This window comes from Chiloscyllium plagiosum, unplaced genomic scaffold (assembly GCF_037043375.1).
Source record: "Chiloscyllium plagiosum isolate Xiang-an unplaced genomic scaffold, Cpla_swu_hap1 HiC_scaffold_11, whole genome shotgun sequence".
NCBI classification, from domain to species: domain Eukaryota; kingdom Metazoa; phylum Chordata; class Chondrichthyes; order Orectolobiformes; family Hemiscylliidae; genus Chiloscyllium; species Chiloscyllium plagiosum.
The window spans coordinates 60,647,022-60,666,204 of NW_028270149.1; the positions used below are offsets into that span (position 1 = coordinate 60,647,022).

The following is a 19,183-nucleotide window of genomic DNA, read 5'->3' on the forward strand; positions in this document are numbered from 1 at the left end:
CTGAACCACTGTGTGACCCTTAAATTCTTAAGTTCCTATGTGTTTGCCTCATAAGTAATTAGAATACTGGTCTATGCCAGTGGTTTTATAATATTTTGAATGCTTGCCATGAAAGATATATAGTAATTTGCTGACCCAGACAATTGCTGAACAGCTGGCAGGCATTAAACTCCAATTGATAAATACATTATTCTTCCTGTGTTTAGTGTGTATGTGGGAAAGTTGCTGATTGGTTTATTTCAGCATGACTTGCATGGCTGCTTTCCACCTGTGATGAACTATTAGAAATGTAAGTATGCCGTTATTTATGCCAAGCTAATGCTAACCTTAAATTAATTATTTTACAAGGAGTACAAAACAGTTAAAAATGACTGCATATCTGTTTTAAAAAACTGAAGAATTTTATAATTACTAGCATATCTCCTGTTGCACCTTTCAGAGAATTTGACAGACACAGATATATGATGATTGACAGCGTGAAGATATGATTTATTAAATAACATTAGTGATATTTTTGGATTCACGTGTAAGAGCCATTCAGCTTGTGGTGCCTACTCTGTACTTAAGATGAGCTTGTCTGCTCATCTACCTCACTTCACTTGTCAGCTTCCCATATCCCTTGAGTCCACGGGAGTCAAAACGTCTATCTTTGTCAGCCTTCAAATATGTGCAACTTTAAAATAGTCACTATCTTCTGGGGGATGTGATTCAAAAGATTTTTATCCTTTTCAGGGAAGATATTTTTCCTACTCTGTTCTAAATGATCAGCCTGAGACTGTACCCACATGCTTTTGATTTCTCACCCAGGAGACACAACCTCTTGGTTTCTACCCTGTCAAGCTCCTTTGATACCTCTCATGTTTGTAAAAACAGAAAGTGGAAGTTCATTCTTCTAAATTTCAGGAAATATTGGCCTGATTAAATCGACCTCTCATCATCAGACAACTCTATCATTCAGGAACCAATCATGTGACCCTTTGTTGCACCACGTCCGAAACAAGTATGCTGCTTATCATAGTTACCCCCGCCAGGAAATTTGCTTTTATGATATACCATGCTCATCTGTCTTGCACTATCCTCATTCACCTTAATCAGTAGCTCATCCGTAACCACTTTGTGATAGCTGTCATCCAAGTATGTCAAAGTCAGTCTCTCTTTCTACTGTCATTTTCTTTAATGAATGTTGCATTTTAAATATTGTTTTTGCTTTTGCTGTTCAGGTACCTCTTTGTTTGTCTTAGGCACGGAATGAAATTTTTAGCATACATCTTAGTGTTCAAAGCACAAGAGAACATCAAAAAGATCTTTGGGAAATAGAGTTAGAAGTCTTCACAGAAATTTGTGATCAAATATATACCAGTAGAGACATTCCAAGTGACTTGAGACATTCATTATTCATTAAGCTACCTAAGAAACCTAAAGCAATGGAGTATAATCATTTTAATGCAAAAAGCATCATGAGTCATCTCACTAAAGTGATCTTTAGAATCATAATAGAAAGAAATAATGGCAGATCTGAAGCAGAGTTTGTTGAAAAAGAGTCTGGATTTAGACATGGTAAGAGAGGGAATATTTAACCTAAGAACAATCTTCAAACGATATCTAGGATTAAACAAGACCGGTTACATAGCCTATGAGAAAACATTTGATTATTTTTAACTGCAAAAGGGTAATAAAAGTTTTCCAAAATGTACCATTGCCTGAAAAATGCCAGATTTACCCAGAGCTTCATTGAGACCAATAGCAAGCCTCAGGTTAGGAGGAGGGCACTCAGGCATATTTCATGTGAAATGAGGAGTGTGTCAAAGCTGAGTGCTTTGCCTAAAATATTCAATTTTTAGGTAGAACAAATATTTAGAGAATTAAATTACATCCAGGGGTAAAACATGTATAAAAAGACATCAAAGTAGTGGTTTGTTGATGGTAGAGCTCATCTTGCAAAATCGGAAGAGGCGTTACAAAACATCATAAATCAAGTAAAATCTAGACGTTTAGAGTCTGGATTGAGTATGAACACTGAAACACAAAAAACAATGGCGATAGAAAGACTACATTAGAAAAATAAAACCACAATAAAGATTGAAGTGGATGGTGTCACACTGGAAAAGTAGATAAATTTGTCTATTTATGATTTCAGAAGGTGGCGGATATGATGTGGAAGTTAGAAGAAGGGGGATAGAGATAGCTAGAAATAAATTTGTGAAGATGGAAGAATGTGTTAACAGCAATAGAATTCCAAGCTTGAAACCAAGAAAAACAACCTCAACGTTACTTTCCTGAATGCCTTAGGAATTTGGACATAAAATAAAGATATTTGGAAGGAATTAGACACCTTTAAAATATGGATGTGATAAAGTATTTATATTTTTCCATGATTATGGAGACAAAAGCTACATACAATATTCCAGATGTAGTCCTTCCAAAGCCCGATCCAATTGTAGCAAGGTTCCTGTCCTCCAATCTCCTCGTAATAAAAACCAACTTGCCTAACAAATTGCTTATTGCACTGATATCCTAACATTGTGTTTCTTGCATGAGAACACCCAAGTTTCTATATGCATCAACATTTAGAAGTTTAACACCTTTTAAAACACTTTTACTTTCTGTTTTTACAACCAAAGTGAAAAACATCACACTTTCCCACAATAAACTTTATCTGCCATTTGTTTCTCTTTCACTCCATCTGTCTCTATCTCTTTGGAGCCACTTTGTGATCTCGTCATGGTTTACATTCCTACTGCCAACAAAAAGAAATAATTTACTTTCTACCTCTGTTAATAATATATAAGATAAATAACTGAAGCCTTAGCATTGAGATTTCTGGCACTGCAAGTCATGGCCTGCAAACTTGAAAATTTAGAGTTTATCCTTAAACTCTGGTTCCTGTCCACTAACTAATCATTTATGAAGACGAATATATTACTCCAACTCCATTCATTCTTATCTTATGAATAGGCCTTTTGTATGTCATCATACCGAATGCCCATTTGAAATCCAAATATATTACATCTACTGGGTTCTCTTTTAGTTAACTAACTATTTACCACTTCAAAGAATGTTAATACATTTGTCAGACATGATTTACTTTCATTGAACCATGTTGACCTTCTTAGATCATACATGCACTGTTATAAATCATAAAATATAAATCATAACCAGTGTATACACTATACACTATGCCACTTGTATAACAGTAGGATGTAATCATTAGATTCTGGAATATATCAGCTTTCAGTCCCTTAAGTTTATCCAATAGTTTTTACCTGCTTTATCACCTTAATTTCCTCATACTTTACTGGGCAATAATTGGATAGTTTACTTTCATATTCTACATCGTACTCTATTGTTCAATTGTTTGGTGCTTCATGATGTGTGTCTACTTGTGTTTCTCTTTGTGTCGTTAGTCAAGCCTGGATGTTGCAGCAGACAAACATAATCCAAATTGAAAATCACCTAAAACCCATTTCTTTCACCTGGGCCATCTGTCTACCATCTCCTTATTTGTCTAGGAAGTCTAACTTTGCTTTATAATGCCACTGTGAAATGCCTACAGATGTTTTATTTTGCTAATATACTGTAGAAATACATGTCCCATAAATACATGCTATTTGTGGGAGCTTGCCATGTGTAAATTGACTATCAAATTTGTCCATGTGACAATATGGGAGAGGTAGTGGAAATTTCAATTCTCTAGTCAGCCATGACATCAGACTAATTTGCTGGAGACATGAGTTTGAACCCCACCATGGCATTTGTGAACATTTGAATTCAGTAAGAATCTGGAATTTAAAAAAAGAAAGCCTAATGTTCTTTGGGAAAGAAATCTGCCACTCTTACCTAGTCTGGCCTACACTTGACTGCAGACCCACAGAAATGCGGTTGACTCTGAACCCTCATTTGCTGGCCTAATCAGTCATGCCCAACTAAAACAAAAAAAAGTTAAATGCTTTAGGATTTCCTAAAGTCAAAATAAGTTGCCATATAAATGCACGTGATTTCTCCAAAATAAACCAAATCTTCTAGCTCCATTACTTGGCTACACCAGGAATACCATTTACCCAGCTAATAGAACATCTATACAAGACTTGACAGTATTTTAAGAATTTAACAACAATTGACTGTTGGTTTAAGGCCTTCACATTTAGAATCCTGACTCCTGAATCCCCCTCCTAAATGCCCTCACTTGTGACTTTAACAAATGTTGGAAACCCAGCCAAACGAGGGCTGTCAGATTCATCAGGTAAGAACTTTTACATCTACTTGCTAAATTGAGTATGTCCCTGAGAAAGCCATGTGATCAGACTCACTTGTCCCCCTGTCAACTATTCCTGTGAGACCTTCAATCTCTTGACATTGCACATAAAGGCCTCCTATTTTCAAACCTCCTACCTCCATAGGCCTCTGACCTTCCCTTCATCCTACTCACTCCCTCAACCGCCAATCCCTTAGCATCCTGATTCAACCCATTCTGACTTCATTCACCTGATGCCTGTGATATTGTGCCCTAGAGCACTAACTTCACTCTGCAACGCCCAGGTTGCCAAACATCTTGATCGGCCAATGATCACACCCCATTCACTTCTCTGACCTTCCCCTGCCACAGCCACATGATTGTCTGCTTAGCTGAAACCAAAGCTCATCATTCAGATTGAGGAACTGCCCGATAGACAATCAGCAGCGTCAAGCGCATGCTGGGGAGATAAATCTCGACTTTCCATGTCTGACAGACAAAGTTGTCACTCCCAGCTCTTCTTCACTTATGGCTCATGTAAGTTAAAATCCAGACCTACAACTGTGTAAATTGTTCATATTTTCTCCATAATGTATGACCATAAGCTCAGTGCTGCTTTTATAGTACCTCTTGCAGTGGGGGTCACTAAACAAAGGATTATTAGATTTGGAGGATTTAAAAATTGTATAATATTCTATTCCTACAAATTAAGAATTGATTCATTTTTCACTGTACCCATAATTTCAGAAAAGCTGAACAAAAACATGCCCCCATACCTGAGATTATGTGTCATTTTCTGATTTGTAGAAGTTAAGATAGTCAAAGCTTTTAGAATGACGGAACTTGACTTAATTTATGGTTTGACTTTACGGACCAATGTTTTAATCACAGGCAACTTGTATTAGAGTTTCCATTTTTGTTTTGTCCCCTTGCTTGAAGCATGACCTCCTGCATTGAGAATAAAGTCATCCTGTGAGATTGTTTCTTTTTATTACTGGCGAAATACCTGGAAAACTATGAATCAAAACTGAGTTTCTGAATCGGAAGAAATCATTTATTTCGCTATTTTTAACTTGCATCCAGTGATTCTTTCACATCGTACATCATGCAGAGAAACTGCGCTCGATCAATGACACTTCTGCAAGATTTAAACAGCCTTTGCCCTAGTTTAATCACATCACAAAACATCCTAATTGACTTAGGCTATTCTTCTGTCTCTCCATTTGAAACTGCTGTTTAGTGTGTGGTTGGAGTTGACACTTGTCTTTTGACCCCTTTTTCACTGAAGATAGTGATAAGGCAAGTTCAGGAACCATTAAAGCCAGGCTAAAAAAAAATGCTTGGTTATTTCTTCAATCCTTTATTAAGTTAATGAGAGTGCCATCTAGAAAAGGAAAAGGCTGCATGTAGTTCTCCTGGGAAACACAAGCCTAGTACTTTATTTTATGCATGTTTTCCTGGATTTTATATTACAGCTTGCATTTCCTGAAAACAGATGGAATCTTGCTAAGCAAAGGACAGTGCTGTTCAATCTTTGTTTAACTGTATGTAAGACCAGCTGCTGTTTAGAGTTTTGGTAGCTGTCTTCCTGTGTTAATCTGATTTACTCGTTTGAGGGCTGACCTCATCATCCTGTCAGTATGGTATCCCACCTACACAGTTAGCAGCAGCTTAGTATTTGCAGTGAGTGCTAGCAGCACTGTATACTGCTTGAGAAGAGAAGGCTTGTTCTTTTTGGTTTCTTCAGTGAAGGGATTTGGTGCAGAGGCGTGAAACTGTGTCGAAAACAAAGCTATTTCACATCTACAAGTTTAAGATTCTCTAGGACAATGATGTCTGTGTCCGGGAGGAAGGAGTTTGACATGAAACAGATTCTGAGGCTGAGATGGAAATGGTTTAGCCACCCCTCGCAGAGCTCTTCTGGAAGCAGTGGCTGTCTCCAGCAGGAGGGATTTGAGCACCGTGGTCTGGGTCAGAGCAGATTGAAAAGCCACTCTAGGGACAGAAGTGGACTCAGGAAAAACAGCAGCCCTGTAAACAGTTTACTGGCACCTGTGCCAGCTCCAATTTACAACAGACCTGACAGTCAGCCATGGTATCAGCAGAATACAGTGCCACGCACACCAGAGGATGAAGGACTCGCTAAAATTTCTGACCAAGAGGATACAGTTAAAGAAGAAAAAGAGAACAAAGGAGCAGTGGAATCAGGCAGTGTTGATCTTGCAGAAGAGCCTATAGAGAGGTAAGAGCTAGCACTAATAATAATATGGAAGAAGATTGATTATTATTTACATTATTTTTAAAATGTCAATTATATTAGGCTGTAGTTCAAAATTATGCTCAATAATGGCAGCATATTTTATGCATGCCCTTAGCTTTTTCTACTGCTTTGCTTTTTTGTAATTGTGACTGATCATCTGCTTGACATATTGTTACATAATGCTCGTGATGGACTCGAATACCTGTGGATAATTCGCCTGCAATCACATGTTTATCACTCCTCAGTAAAAAAACCTGCAGATGCATTCAGCAACTCATAGGCTGATAGCAGTTTCATGTGGTTATGCAGCCTCAGACCCAATTCTGTTTTCAGTACAGTCAGCAGAGCAAGCAATGATTTCTTCTGAGTTATATTTAAAATGTGTCAGAATCATGTTTATTCAAAGCTTCATTTTATAGCACTTGTAAAAAGTAAATTTTATTGGTGTTGTTGCCCAGTTCATATGTGTGGAAACTTTTCACTTGTACTTCCTATCACTTATAATGTCTTGGACCCAATCCAAAGATGACCCAGTGAGAATATGGAACTCTGGTACCACCTGAGTGATTGAATTGACAAGCGTAGATGTATTCATGGAGAAGCTGATTAAACATATGATGGAGAAACTGGTTGAAGGTTACGTCGAAATGATGTTATAAAGTGGAAGGAAGTTTGTGTAGAGACCTGTTAGGCTGAATGGTATTTTTCTGTGTTGTAAATTCGGTGTAATTCTATATAATTTCATGTTATGCGTGATTTGCAAAGTCTTTGGCTCACCACCAAGTAACTATTTGTGCTAAGAAGTAAATAGTGAAAGGTCAGAACATGGGCAGGGCATTATGTTATCGTCACGCAAGGCCAATAATGGTTAAGTTCAAATCCTTAGCCTGAATTCACAGACAAAAATGTATTTCGAGTCAGGAGATGTTGAGGGCTGTGAAGGAGAGAAAATTGAAACATAGGCTGATAAAGGCTGCTGTTAGAATATTGGCAGAGACCTGAAGATATATTTTCAAAACCACCATTATATGTTAGGAATAGTCTATACAACATGCAGAGATAAAAGAAAGGAGAAAAATCAGTTCATATACCCTGAACAAAAGCAGCTCATAGAAAACTGCTGAAAAAACATTTGTAAAAGTAGTGAAGATAACTGAAAATTGTGAATATTTTCCCTGGAAACAATGAAACATTATCATCAGTAAACATCCAATTTAACCTATGCTTAGTGGTAGATACCATTATCTATGTTACTGATATGAAATGCAATTTTAGAATGTATTGTATTTTAATTTGATGAATTACAGCATGAAATATCCACTTTAATGGAGTGTTTCTGTGAATATAGGGAGTGAAGTGGAAAGGGTTTTCTCTATGCTTTTGTAGTAGTTTTTCAGCTATTTTTATGCATTAGTTGATGGATGTTTCTGACCAGAAAAAACACTGATATCAAAACAACCCAAAGTGGTATCTCCTGCTAATCTTGTCACACAACAGAAAACTGAACACTGAACCTTTGAGAGAACTGTGCTGCCTTCCTATTACCCTAACCGCTCAGTTGTAGCCTATACTGCGAAAACCAATGTCCTCACCATTTCCTTCTTTATTATTTCTACATCATTAAAACTTTTTCTTATCTTGATATTTAGAGCATCAGAGACAAAGAACAGTCCAGTAGTGAGCTGACTACATGTTGTTCCTGATTTCTCCAGAGAGTGAAGTGCTGAAAGCTCAGACAGAAAGTACCATTCAGATACTGTTTCCTATGTCAACTGTTGCTAATTTGTTTGTTTACAACACGTTTATTTATTAATGCATTTTTATTAATATAGTTTTTCCTTTTTAGGATTCCCTACACCTTCATTTCATTCCCTAGTTGAAGGCCACGTCAGCAGCCTGCCTTTAGCGTTGCAGGAATGCAATTTTGTGAACAGGTAGTTCACCATGGAACTCTCCCTTTAGTTCCCCTTCCCTGTCCGATATCCACTTCCACTCAAAAGACAAGGTTTCTCTTTGAGTTAGGTGCCTGAGGTAGGGATCAATTGGAGGAGCAGGCAGTAGGCCTGGGCAATGTCCCAGCTCCATGCTCTGCTGAGAACAGTGATTTGTCCCACATTTGCAAATGAGTGGTCAGACGGTCAGCCTATTATCCAAATAAGGACACTGATTGGCTACTTAAAGCTGTATGACGAGCAGGAGGTCTTTCTGCACTGAAGAAGCAGCAGCTCACGATTCAGGTACATAGGAAAGAAAGGGCCTCCAAATGATGGTGTTTATTTCCAAGTTATTAAAACTTTAAATATAAAAAACAAATTGCTTTTAGCAGCTGGGTCACTATCCTGGCAGAGGAGTCCCTTCACAGTATAGCCTGCTGCCAAGAGATTGCAAGTGGCTTGTTCATAATCCCCAGAGGTTCTTCTATCCACCTTAACTGACACCCTGCCATATGTCGGCATGTTGCCCAGTTGACCCTCTCTCCTCTGTCCCCAGCGGAAATTAAGCATCTGCCTCCCATAGTGCTCATTCCCACTGGGGCTTGAAAATTCTACCCATTCTGATAATAGTTTGATTGACAACTGGAAATCACTGCATGAACATAGATTTAATGCTCCAATTGCAGAAAGCTCGTTGGACTGCACATCCTGATTACTTAATTCCATACACAGAATCAGGAACAAGTCTTTCAGTTCTTCAAGCCTATTCCACCATTCATTTGTTTAACTGAATAACACTTCTACAGGAGTAATGAGGAGCATTCCACTAACTTAAAACAGACACCTAAGGTATATTTTACCGCATAAAATTACATGAACCTTCACAATTATTCTCAATGATTGGTGGTCAATAAATATATACAACAAAGAAATCCTTCAAGATGATCATTAAAAAGCCCCAATATTATTACCAGAAAAGGGAAGTAAGATTGCTGGCTAAGTATTTTGATAAGTGTTGGATGATGAAAGCACATGTTTTCTTTGACTCCCTCTTCCCAATTGCAGTGGAGTTGACCCACCAATATCCCAGCACAGTGAAAACATTGCTCCAATTGTACTCAATGTAAAAGCACAAGTTTTTAAAGTTGGTAAAAGCTGAAAACTTTTAAATGGGCACAACTGAGAATGAATGATAATTTCACCCTGACAAACACTTTCTACCCACGCAGGTGGTAATCTTGCCACCCACATGCAAATACTCATTTACCAGCATCATAGTCAAAATGGATTGACATCCATGCATTAATGAAAAGGTAGGTGAAACTTGGAGGTGTGCAAATGCTTCCTACATTATTGTTGACATCTCATCAAGCATCTGCAGAACAGTCATGAACATTAAAGCATCCCACTCCTGCGAGAGCAATTTTTAAATAAAGCATAGTTTTTCTTAAAGAGATAGGCCAGTGAATCTGCTAAATTCATATTTGAGTTTCCCTTTATTCTGAACATTTAGCAATTGCTTGACAATGACCTGACTCACTATCAGAGTTTTAAATAAAGTTCAAACATAATATCATTTCAATTCTGTAATGCAGTAGGTACATAGAATGTGAACTGTTTCATTAACAATAATGCACATTTGTAGAATGCCTTTAATGTAAATTAATATTCTGGATTAGTGGTGCTGGAAGAGCACAGCAGTTCAGGCAAAACCAAGGAGCAGCGAAATCGACGTTTCGGGCTTTTGTCCGAAACGTCGATTTCGCTGCTCCTTGGATGCTGCCTGAGCTGCTGTGCTCTTCCAGCACCACTAATCCAGAATCTGGTTTCCAGCATCTGCAGTCATTGTTTTTACCATGTAAATTAATATCACAATGCACTTTAAAACAAGTGTTATTAAATAAAATTTGATGCTAAATAGCATAAGGAGAGATTACACAGATGATCTAAGGCTTGATCAAAGAGTGAGAATTTTAGGTGCATCTTAAGCAGAGGAGACAGAGAGAAATAGAAAAGTTTTGAGAGGTAATTCCAGAGATGTGGGTCCAGTAGCTGAAAGTACAGTCTGAAATAGCGGGGCAAAGGGAATCAGAGATATGCAAAGAAAAATTGACCTGGAGTGTAGAAAACCCAGAAGCTTGTGGGATAGTGGTGATATTATGAGGTGTTGAAAACAAAGATATACATTTTTAAATTAAGGCATTGCTGGACTGGAAGTTAGTCCAGGGCCAATCTGTGCAGCAAAAAAGAGATGATGAATGAATGAGCCTTGTTGCAAGTTATAGCACAAGAAACAGTGTGTTGGAATAGCTCAAAGTCATGGAGGATGGAAGGCAGAAATCTGGTCAAAAAATGTTGGAATTATCAAGCATAGAGCTATCAAATAGATGGATGAGGGTTTCAGCAGATTTGAGGCAGAAGTAATTCCTGGGGAAGATAGAAGTGTTAATTCCTAATGGGTATATTGAACCATAAAATGAATGTTTTTAGAAAAAATAATGTTAGATTGTTAATCCTCAAACATTTGCTTATATCTGCTCCTTAGGTAATGTTTCATTTAGACCAGTGGCAGGAGACTGTTTTTAAGACTAAAATTGTAATGGTAAGAATCTTCTAACTGATTTAGTATGCTTCATTAAGACTAGCTTGAAGGATTTAATGCTTCAACTGTTTTAATGTGAGGCTTGTGGTGGCACAGTCAAAATGTGATCCACAGGGATTAGTGTTTTAAATTTTTAGAAGGTATCTTATTCAATAATTCAAAGCCGAAATGATCATTCTTTTGCCCCGCTGTTGTACATCTCGTGTTGTAACCGTTATGTGGGAGAACACAAAGAGAAACCTAAATTAAAATTTCAGATTAGAAAACAGATGCTATAGTGAATGAATATTTCATTTGATTGCTCAGTGTGAACTCAGCTCATATCACCCTAATAAGATTCATGTTTCCCTTTCTTCTAACCACTTAAGTTCTATAAGGTAGGGGTAATTCTGTAGTAATTTAAGGAGTAGACAATGAAATTATATGAAATCAAACTGCAGATCTGATCAATTTTGAGTTTATTTGCACTTAAGGAATATTTCTTGCTGTATCTTTAAAAAGTGCAGTCCTCTGTTTTTCAGCAAAATACCAATGCCGGACTGCCTTGTATGTTATTTTTGGAAAGACTTTTATTCCTGTTGCTTGACCAGTTTACATAATGCCCCAAATGTTCTGCACAGGGTCAGAAGCCCTATTTCTGAGCATGACCGGACTGAAAGATACTCACTTACCTCACTCAGTTTTGCCCTAGAATTTCCTGGAGAGGACTCCCCCTTTTCTGAAACATTGGTATCGAATCCAAGAAACATAGCAGCCGGCCCCTGAATTGATCGGTGTGGAAGCTATGCTTCTTTTGACAGCAGGGTTGTATTTTATAGTTTAAATTTTGTGTAGGGATATGGTAACAAGTGGATGTGAAAAAGGGAGTGGGTGGGGGGGGGGGAGGTGGGGGGGGGGTCGGATGACTATGAAGTGGATGAATGTTTAGGATAGATCATGGTCAGATCAGGGATGTGGGAGTAAGATGTTGAGCTGAGGTGGAATTGAAGGGTCCTATGAATCTAAGTCAGGGATGGGGTGGTGTTTTGGAGATGGAGGGACAGTCCAGTGGAGGTTGTCAGGTCATTTGGAGGTGCGTTTGTTGGGAACTGTCTGGCTAAGGTGCAGCAGAATCGAGTTGTAGGATGGGAAACAGAAGTGTTTGATCTGGTAATGGGGTCAGGGTTCTGATGTTGGAAGGGATGGTCGTTGGGGTCAGGTTGAGGTGGGGTTGTTGAATCTTGGATGTCTTGGTATGTTGGGCATGTAGCTTGGTGTGTCAGTGGTGAGTCAAGGGCTCAGTTTATTAATTACCCATGAATAGAGCTGGTTTGAGATTCTTCACTCCACAACATCTCCAACTCTGGGATTCTTTTGGAGAGCTCCAGATACAGGGTAATCATTGCAAGGAAGCTTTAATTTACAGTGAAGTTCTCACTGCGTCAGCTGTGTTTGGATCTCCACATAGTCCTGATGCACAAGTCCAGTCTACCCTGCAGAAACATATCTGTTCACTTGTTGAATGACACATCTATGGAATATTCCTGATTACTTGCTCAGAATTGGTATGGACGATCTCTGCTGTAGGTGTAGTAGTGTAGGTAGCTTAACCAGCCTCAGATATTTACAGATTGGAAAGATCACTGAATGCAATTTTTCCAGGGCAACGTCTGAAGAAATTCCATGGATGAGAATGGTAGGTGAGATGAGAGCATTTTGTGACCTCTGTCACCTTCTGAAAGTGTAAATATCTTGTTTATTGATAATAGCCCCTTGGAACAACAAGCTGCTGCCAGGGAGACCTTTGGCTTAAGTCAATTCTTTAGCTCAAGGAGGGCTGGCCTGGGGAAATACATTGGGTACTAAAGATAGACAGAAAGGAGAAACCTAAAATGGAAAAATTCAGAATCAGTAAGGAGTCTATTTGGACAGCAATACATGCAGTAGGTTCAGATGATGTTTAATGTTACTCATGATCATATTGAATGGCGGAGCAGGCTTGAAGAGCCCAATGGCCTACTTCTGCTCCTATTTCCTATGTTTCTTGCTTTTCAAGATGCTTGTTCTTCATTTGTCCTAACCACCTCCTATGCTGTATTAAATGTCTAACTTTTCCTCTTCTTCACGTGAAGCACAAATACACTTCAAGGAAAGAAGAATAAGTTATCAGATCACGACATTGAAAATCAAATTTCACCATGAAATTTAGTCAATGCAATACATGCGATTTCTGACAATTTACAAAACTTTCACTGCTGTAACAATGGTATTAACATTTTACCTAGCTACTATGAACTGTCAAAACAGCAGGCACAACTAATGTTTACATGATCATTTATGTACATTAAGATTTTTTTTGCTGTGAGCATCAAATGATTGCACCCATAATGATGGTTTTTCTTTACAATGTCTTGGGTAACAACATACCACAATTGGTTGAAAACATGAAAAGTTAATGGATGTAACTATCGATTCAGTAAATTGTTTGCTGAAGTGAAGTCTGTTTCACTTACTGGTCCTAACTATCTCAATGCACTATGTAATGGTGAAATTAAGCTCTCCAACATTGCACAGAGACAAGATGTAGACAAATAAAAAACTCAGTGTAGTAGATTAAGCATGGTTTTAAAATACAGGTATTATTAAAGGGAAAGAACATTTAATGCAGGAAATAATTTCTTCTGATCAAGGGACAGGATGTACATGTATTTGGAAAGGCGCAGCAGTAGCTGGAGATCAAAGCTGAAAATGTGCTACTGCGCTTTTCCAGCAACACATTTTCAGCTCTGATCTCCAGCATCTGCAGTCCTCACTTTTTCCATGTATTTGGAAAGGCAAGGACTGATTCAGGATAGTCAACATGGCTTTGTGCTTGGGAAATCATGTCTCACAAACTTGATTGAGTTTTTTGAAGAAGTAACAAAGATGATTGATGAGGGCAGAGGAGTAGATGTGATGTATACGGACTTCGATCTAGGGCGTTCGACAAGGTTCCCCATGGGAGACTGATTAGCAAGGTTAGATCTCATGGAATACAGGGAGAACTGGCCATTTGGATACAGAACTGGGTCAAAGGTAGAAGACAGAGGGTGGTGATGAAGGGTTGTTTTTCAAACTGGAGGTCTGTGACCAGTGGAGTGCCACAAGGATCAGTGCTGTGCCCTCTACTTTTTGTTATTTCCAAAAATGATTTGGATGCAAGCATAAGAGGTACAGTTAGTAAGTTTGCAGATGACACCAAAATTGGAAGTGTAGTGGACAGCGAAGAGGGTTACCTCAGATTTCAACAGGATCTGGACCAGATGGGCCAATGGGCTGAGAATTGGCAGATGGAGTTTAATCCAAATAAATGCGAGGCGCTGCATTTTGGGAAAGCAAATCTTAGCAGGACTTATACACGTAATGGTAAGGTCTTAGGGAGTGTTGCTGAACAAAGAGACCTTGCAGTGCAGGTTCATAGCTCATTGAAAGTGGAGTCGCAGGTAGATAGGATAGTGAAGAATGCGTTTGGTATACTTTCCTTTATTGGTCAGAGTATTGAGTACAGAAGTTGGGAAGTCATGTTGCAGCTGTACAGGACATTGGTTCGGCCACTGTTGGAATATTGCGTGCAATTCTGGTCTCCTTCCTATCGGAAAGATGTTGTGAAACTTGAAAGGGTTCAGAAAAGATTTACAAGGATGTTGCCAGGGTTGGAGGATCTGAGCTACAGGGAGAGGCTGAACAGGCTGGGGCTGTTTTCCCTGGAGCGTTGGAGGCTGAGGGGTGACCTTATAGAGGTTTACAAAATTATGAGGGGCAGGGATAGGATAAATAGCTAAAGTCTTTTCCCTGGGGCCGGGAGTCCAGAACTAGAGGGCATAGGTTTAGGGTGAGGGGGGAAAGATATAAAAGAGACCTAAGGGGCAACGTTTTCATGCAGAGGGTAGTACGTGTATGGAATGAGCTGCCAGAGGATGTGGTGAAGGCTGGTACAATTGCAACATTTAAGAGGCATTTGGATGTGTATATGAATAGGAAGGGTTTGGAGGGATACGGGCTGGGTGCTGGCACATGGGACTAGATTGGGTTGGGATATCTGGACGGCAAGGACGGGTTGGACCGAAGGGTCTGTTTCCATGCTGTACACCTCTATGACTCTATAACTCCTCCATCTCAATTCTGCAACTTCTGTTCTGAAAACAAAAGCTTAAACATAAGAGGGCAAGGAGTAGAAAAGGGAGTGGACCTAATTGATTAACTTTGTAGAGAGGATCTTAAAAGGTGCATAATGTGATAGAACTGTGCAGATTAACTGAAATATATGAAGTATCTTCTGCCTTTTTCACAATATACTTCATCACTTCAGCTACGTAAAACAAGACTTGGAAGTATTTAATAGAGTCTACCAGGGCAAAACATAGTAACATTAGTAACAATACAGTACTTACATGAAAAAGTATATGTCTCTTAATAAATGACCTTATGTGCTTTCTTACCAAATAGTTATCACCACAAATCAATCTAGCATGGAATAGCCAATGCTGGCCATACTTGACTTTTTGTTATTCTGACATGGGATAAATGTGTTTCTGAGACTGCCAAAAATTGTTAGCCATCCTTAATTGCTCTTGAGAATCCAACAATGAATTCATGAATTATTACAAACAAAGTGGCCTAGGTACACCCACAGTCTGTTGGAATGTAGAGTTTGACCCAGTGACAGGCTAATGCCCGAAACATCGATTCTCCTGTTCCCTGGATGCTGCCTGACCTGCTGTGCTTTTCCAGCAACACATTTCCAGCTCTGATCTCCAGCATCTGCAGACCTCACTTTCTCCCCAGTGACAGATAATATGGCTCTAAAGTCAGATGGGGTGTGATGTGGGGGGGAACTTACAAGCCATGATGTCCCCATGCTCTGCAACCCTAGTTCTTCTAAATGTTAGATGTCACATGTTTGGCAGGTACTTGCAGGACACTAGGTGAAGGATTGTGGAGCATCTTGTGTGTGATATACATGGTTGCCACTATGCACCGATGGTGGCAGGACTGAATGCCTGAGATGATTTATGAGGTCCTGGACAAGTAAGCTGCATTGTCTTCAATGATATTAAGCTTTGTATGTGTGGTTGGAGCTGCATTTGTTCAGGCCGGACATTCCTGACTTCTGCCTTGAATGTATGGACAGGATTTGGGAAGTCAAGAGGTAAATAGCTTGCCACAGAATTCTGTGTCTGACCAAATGCAATCATAGTCTGTATATGGTTAGGCTAGTTACATTCTGGTCAATTATAAAGCCCAGAATGTTACTGGTTGTCAAGCAATGGACACTATTAATGGAGATAATGAGCAGATATCAGGTAATGGTCAACAAGTTGGATTGTAACAAGCGGCTTTCCAGTGGTGTGTCCCAAATGGCTGTTTATCACTAAGTGAACTGACATGCAATTTTTATAGCTACTGAGATTTAAAACCATCTGTGACAAAACTAGTGCAAGACCAGTGACAAGACAAAGTGTAAACCCCAGTAACTGAAATAATATACCTAGTAGCTGTGGCATTGTTGTTACTGCTGCTGTTAGGTCCAAACTCCACAGGCCGATGTGGTAAACTTTAACTGATTTATAACTGCAGGCAGATCTGAGGATGTAGTGGGAGACTCGGAGAACTCCCTGATGTGAATTGGGTCTCTGCACAGACAGGTAAGTGAGGTGTTGTTCTTCATCAGGGACTTGTGGATATAGAATAACCTATCTGGCTCATTGGATAGATCTGTTCCATGATGTAGTCTTGCTCAAGTGATAACAGAACAAACTTTAAAATATTGAGTTCACAATCACTTCAGCACAAGGGACTTGGGTCACTTTATGATCTGGTGCAGCCACTGGTGGTTGACCTCAGAATTTCATGCAACTCAATCGTTGATAAATAGCTACTCACCACGAGCACATTTACAATTAGAATGTACTTAAATGCAGTGAATACATTTGAGGCTGATGCAGGAGATGAGTCATTAGAAATCAACACAACTGAAAGACTGAAACATGAATACCGGACATATTTCTACAGCTATTTCTCAGATTACTTCTAGCTTGCCATTATGTTATATAGAGCTCAACAGTTTTTTGAAACTAAACTGAACAGAACATATGATGGTAAGGTTCTGGGGAGTGTTGCTGAACAAAGAGACCTTGGAGTGCAGATTCATAGTTTCTTGAAAGTAGAGTTGCAGGTAGATAAGATAGTGAAGAAGGCATTTGGTATGCTTTCCTTTATTGGTCAGAGCATTGAGTATAGGAGTTGGGAGGTCATGTTTTGGCTGCACAGGATGTTGGTTAGGCCACTTTTGGAATATTGCATGCAAATATGGTCTCCTTCCTATCAGAAGAATGTTGTGAAACTTGAAAGGGTTCTGAAAATATTTACAAAGATGTTGTCAGGGTTGGAGGATTTAAGCTAAAGGGAGAGGCTGAACAGGCTGGGGCTGATTTCCCTGGAGCATCGGAGCCTGAGGGGTGACTCTTATAGAGGTTTATAAAATCATGAGGGGCATGGATAGGATAAATAGACAAAGTCTTTTCCCTGGCATGGGGAAGTCCAGAAGTAGAGGGCATAGGTTTAGAGTGAGAGGGGAAAGATATAAAAGGGATCTAAGAGGCAACGTTTTATCACAGAGGGTGGTGCATGTATGGAATTAGCTGCCAGAGGAAGTGGTGGAAGCTGGTACAATTATAGTATTTAAATGGCATTTGGGTGGGTATATGAATAGGAAAGGATTAGAGGGATATGGGCCAAGTGCTGGCAAATGGGACTAGATTGGGTTGGGATATCTGGTTGGCATGGACTAGTTGGACCAAAGGGTATGTTTCCATGCTGTACATCTCTATGACTCTATGTGACATTTTTTTACCAAAAATAAATGGGTCAGTAATTCTATGATTGTGGATGCGTCCAATTGATAAAAGATGACTTATAACCACTTGTACCTTGGCATTTTGCATTCTTGTAAAAAAAGTATTTATCTATTAATATGAAAATATCTTCAAGAAATAGTACACATTATTGCATGCTTCCTGCCCGAGTCCTTCGGATAATTGAGGTTCCTCTTACTGCCCTGATTTCCATTCCAATATACTTGTAAACCCCAGAAGCCTGACTTCCAGTTTAGAATTCTGCTTTAATGCCAATTATGATAATGGTTTCAAGTTCACTGCTCTCAACTGTAACAATATGATGGCTGTGGTTTTTTTTGAAGAAAGGGTATAATCCAGAGGTGAGGAGTTATCTCTTTGAAACCAATAAACAGCTTGTGAGGCCCTGGGTTCTTTCTTCCCCAAGTTAGAGCAATAGAAGCAGCATGAATGGGTGGAGTCATACTCCCACAGAACCAGGGTTTTTAGTTTAGCTTTCAGTTGTTGGGTTTTGAAGTTGTGGAATTTGTTGTACATCTCTCTCAGCCACAGCAAAAAGCTGGCATTCTCTCTCTCACTCTCTCTCTCTCTTTTTCTCTCAAAATATTTCTCTTGGTGTTCTTTCCTGCTGGACTGGAGAAACACCACATATGAGACAATCTATTTTACTGAATTTGCCTTTGCCAAAGATGCATTTATGGGGATGTTACTATATTGGAACAGTTGCTTTTAATAGTTAATCTATTATTCTATTAAGTTTTCCAATAGAGTTATAAAGTTATATCAATTCTTCTTTCTTTTATTTGTATTTTAACCAAATGTAAGAATGAAGTGTGTCTTGCTTAAAGCTGAGTAATGTGACCAATAGAATTACATTTAGAACACAACACCTTATAGTTGACTTTAAATTAAATAATAGTTAGGGTCTAGGCTATCTCCTTGACATATCTGAAGGGGGTTTAATCTGGTCTATAAAACACACCACACACAAAAAAATCATCTATATGCATCATGAAGATGCTTGACAGTTGCCCGTAATAATGGTAGTAAAACATGACAGGGTCTGCTTTTAAATGAAGGCAGCCCAATTTTAATAATATAGACCTTACTCAGAAGTACCAGACACTAGATACATCACTTAGGAAATATACAATTTATTTAGTTTCCAGAGAGTCTCCACTGCATCTAGTGTCTCTTTTGAAGGATAAAGAAACACTTGCCCCCTGAGTTGATCTCCCTGCATAATGTAGTTTTAGCATCAATTGATCTATAATCCCAAGTATT

At 38.9% G+C, this 19,183-nt stretch overlaps 1 protein-coding gene across 3 annotated transcripts in view; it reads left to right on the forward strand.

Moving 5' to 3' along the window:
* klhl4 (kelch-like family member 4) overlaps positions 1-19,183 on the forward strand; it is a 200,265-nt gene that overhangs the window by 19,350 nt on the left and 161,732 nt on the right. For 2 of the 3 annotated variants that reach the window (XM_043704512.2, XM_087992142.1), the window contains exon 1: positions 5,905-6,473. The exons of the other annotated variant lie outside the window; for it this stretch is intronic. In XM_043704512.2, coding sequence (XP_043560447.1) covers positions 6,061-6,473 — 413 coding nt within the window. In that variant the 5' untranslated portion in view covers positions 5,905-6,060. Of the gene's footprint in view, positions 1-5,904; positions 6,474-19,183 lie in introns of those variants that run through there. 3 annotated transcript variants of the gene reach the window in all.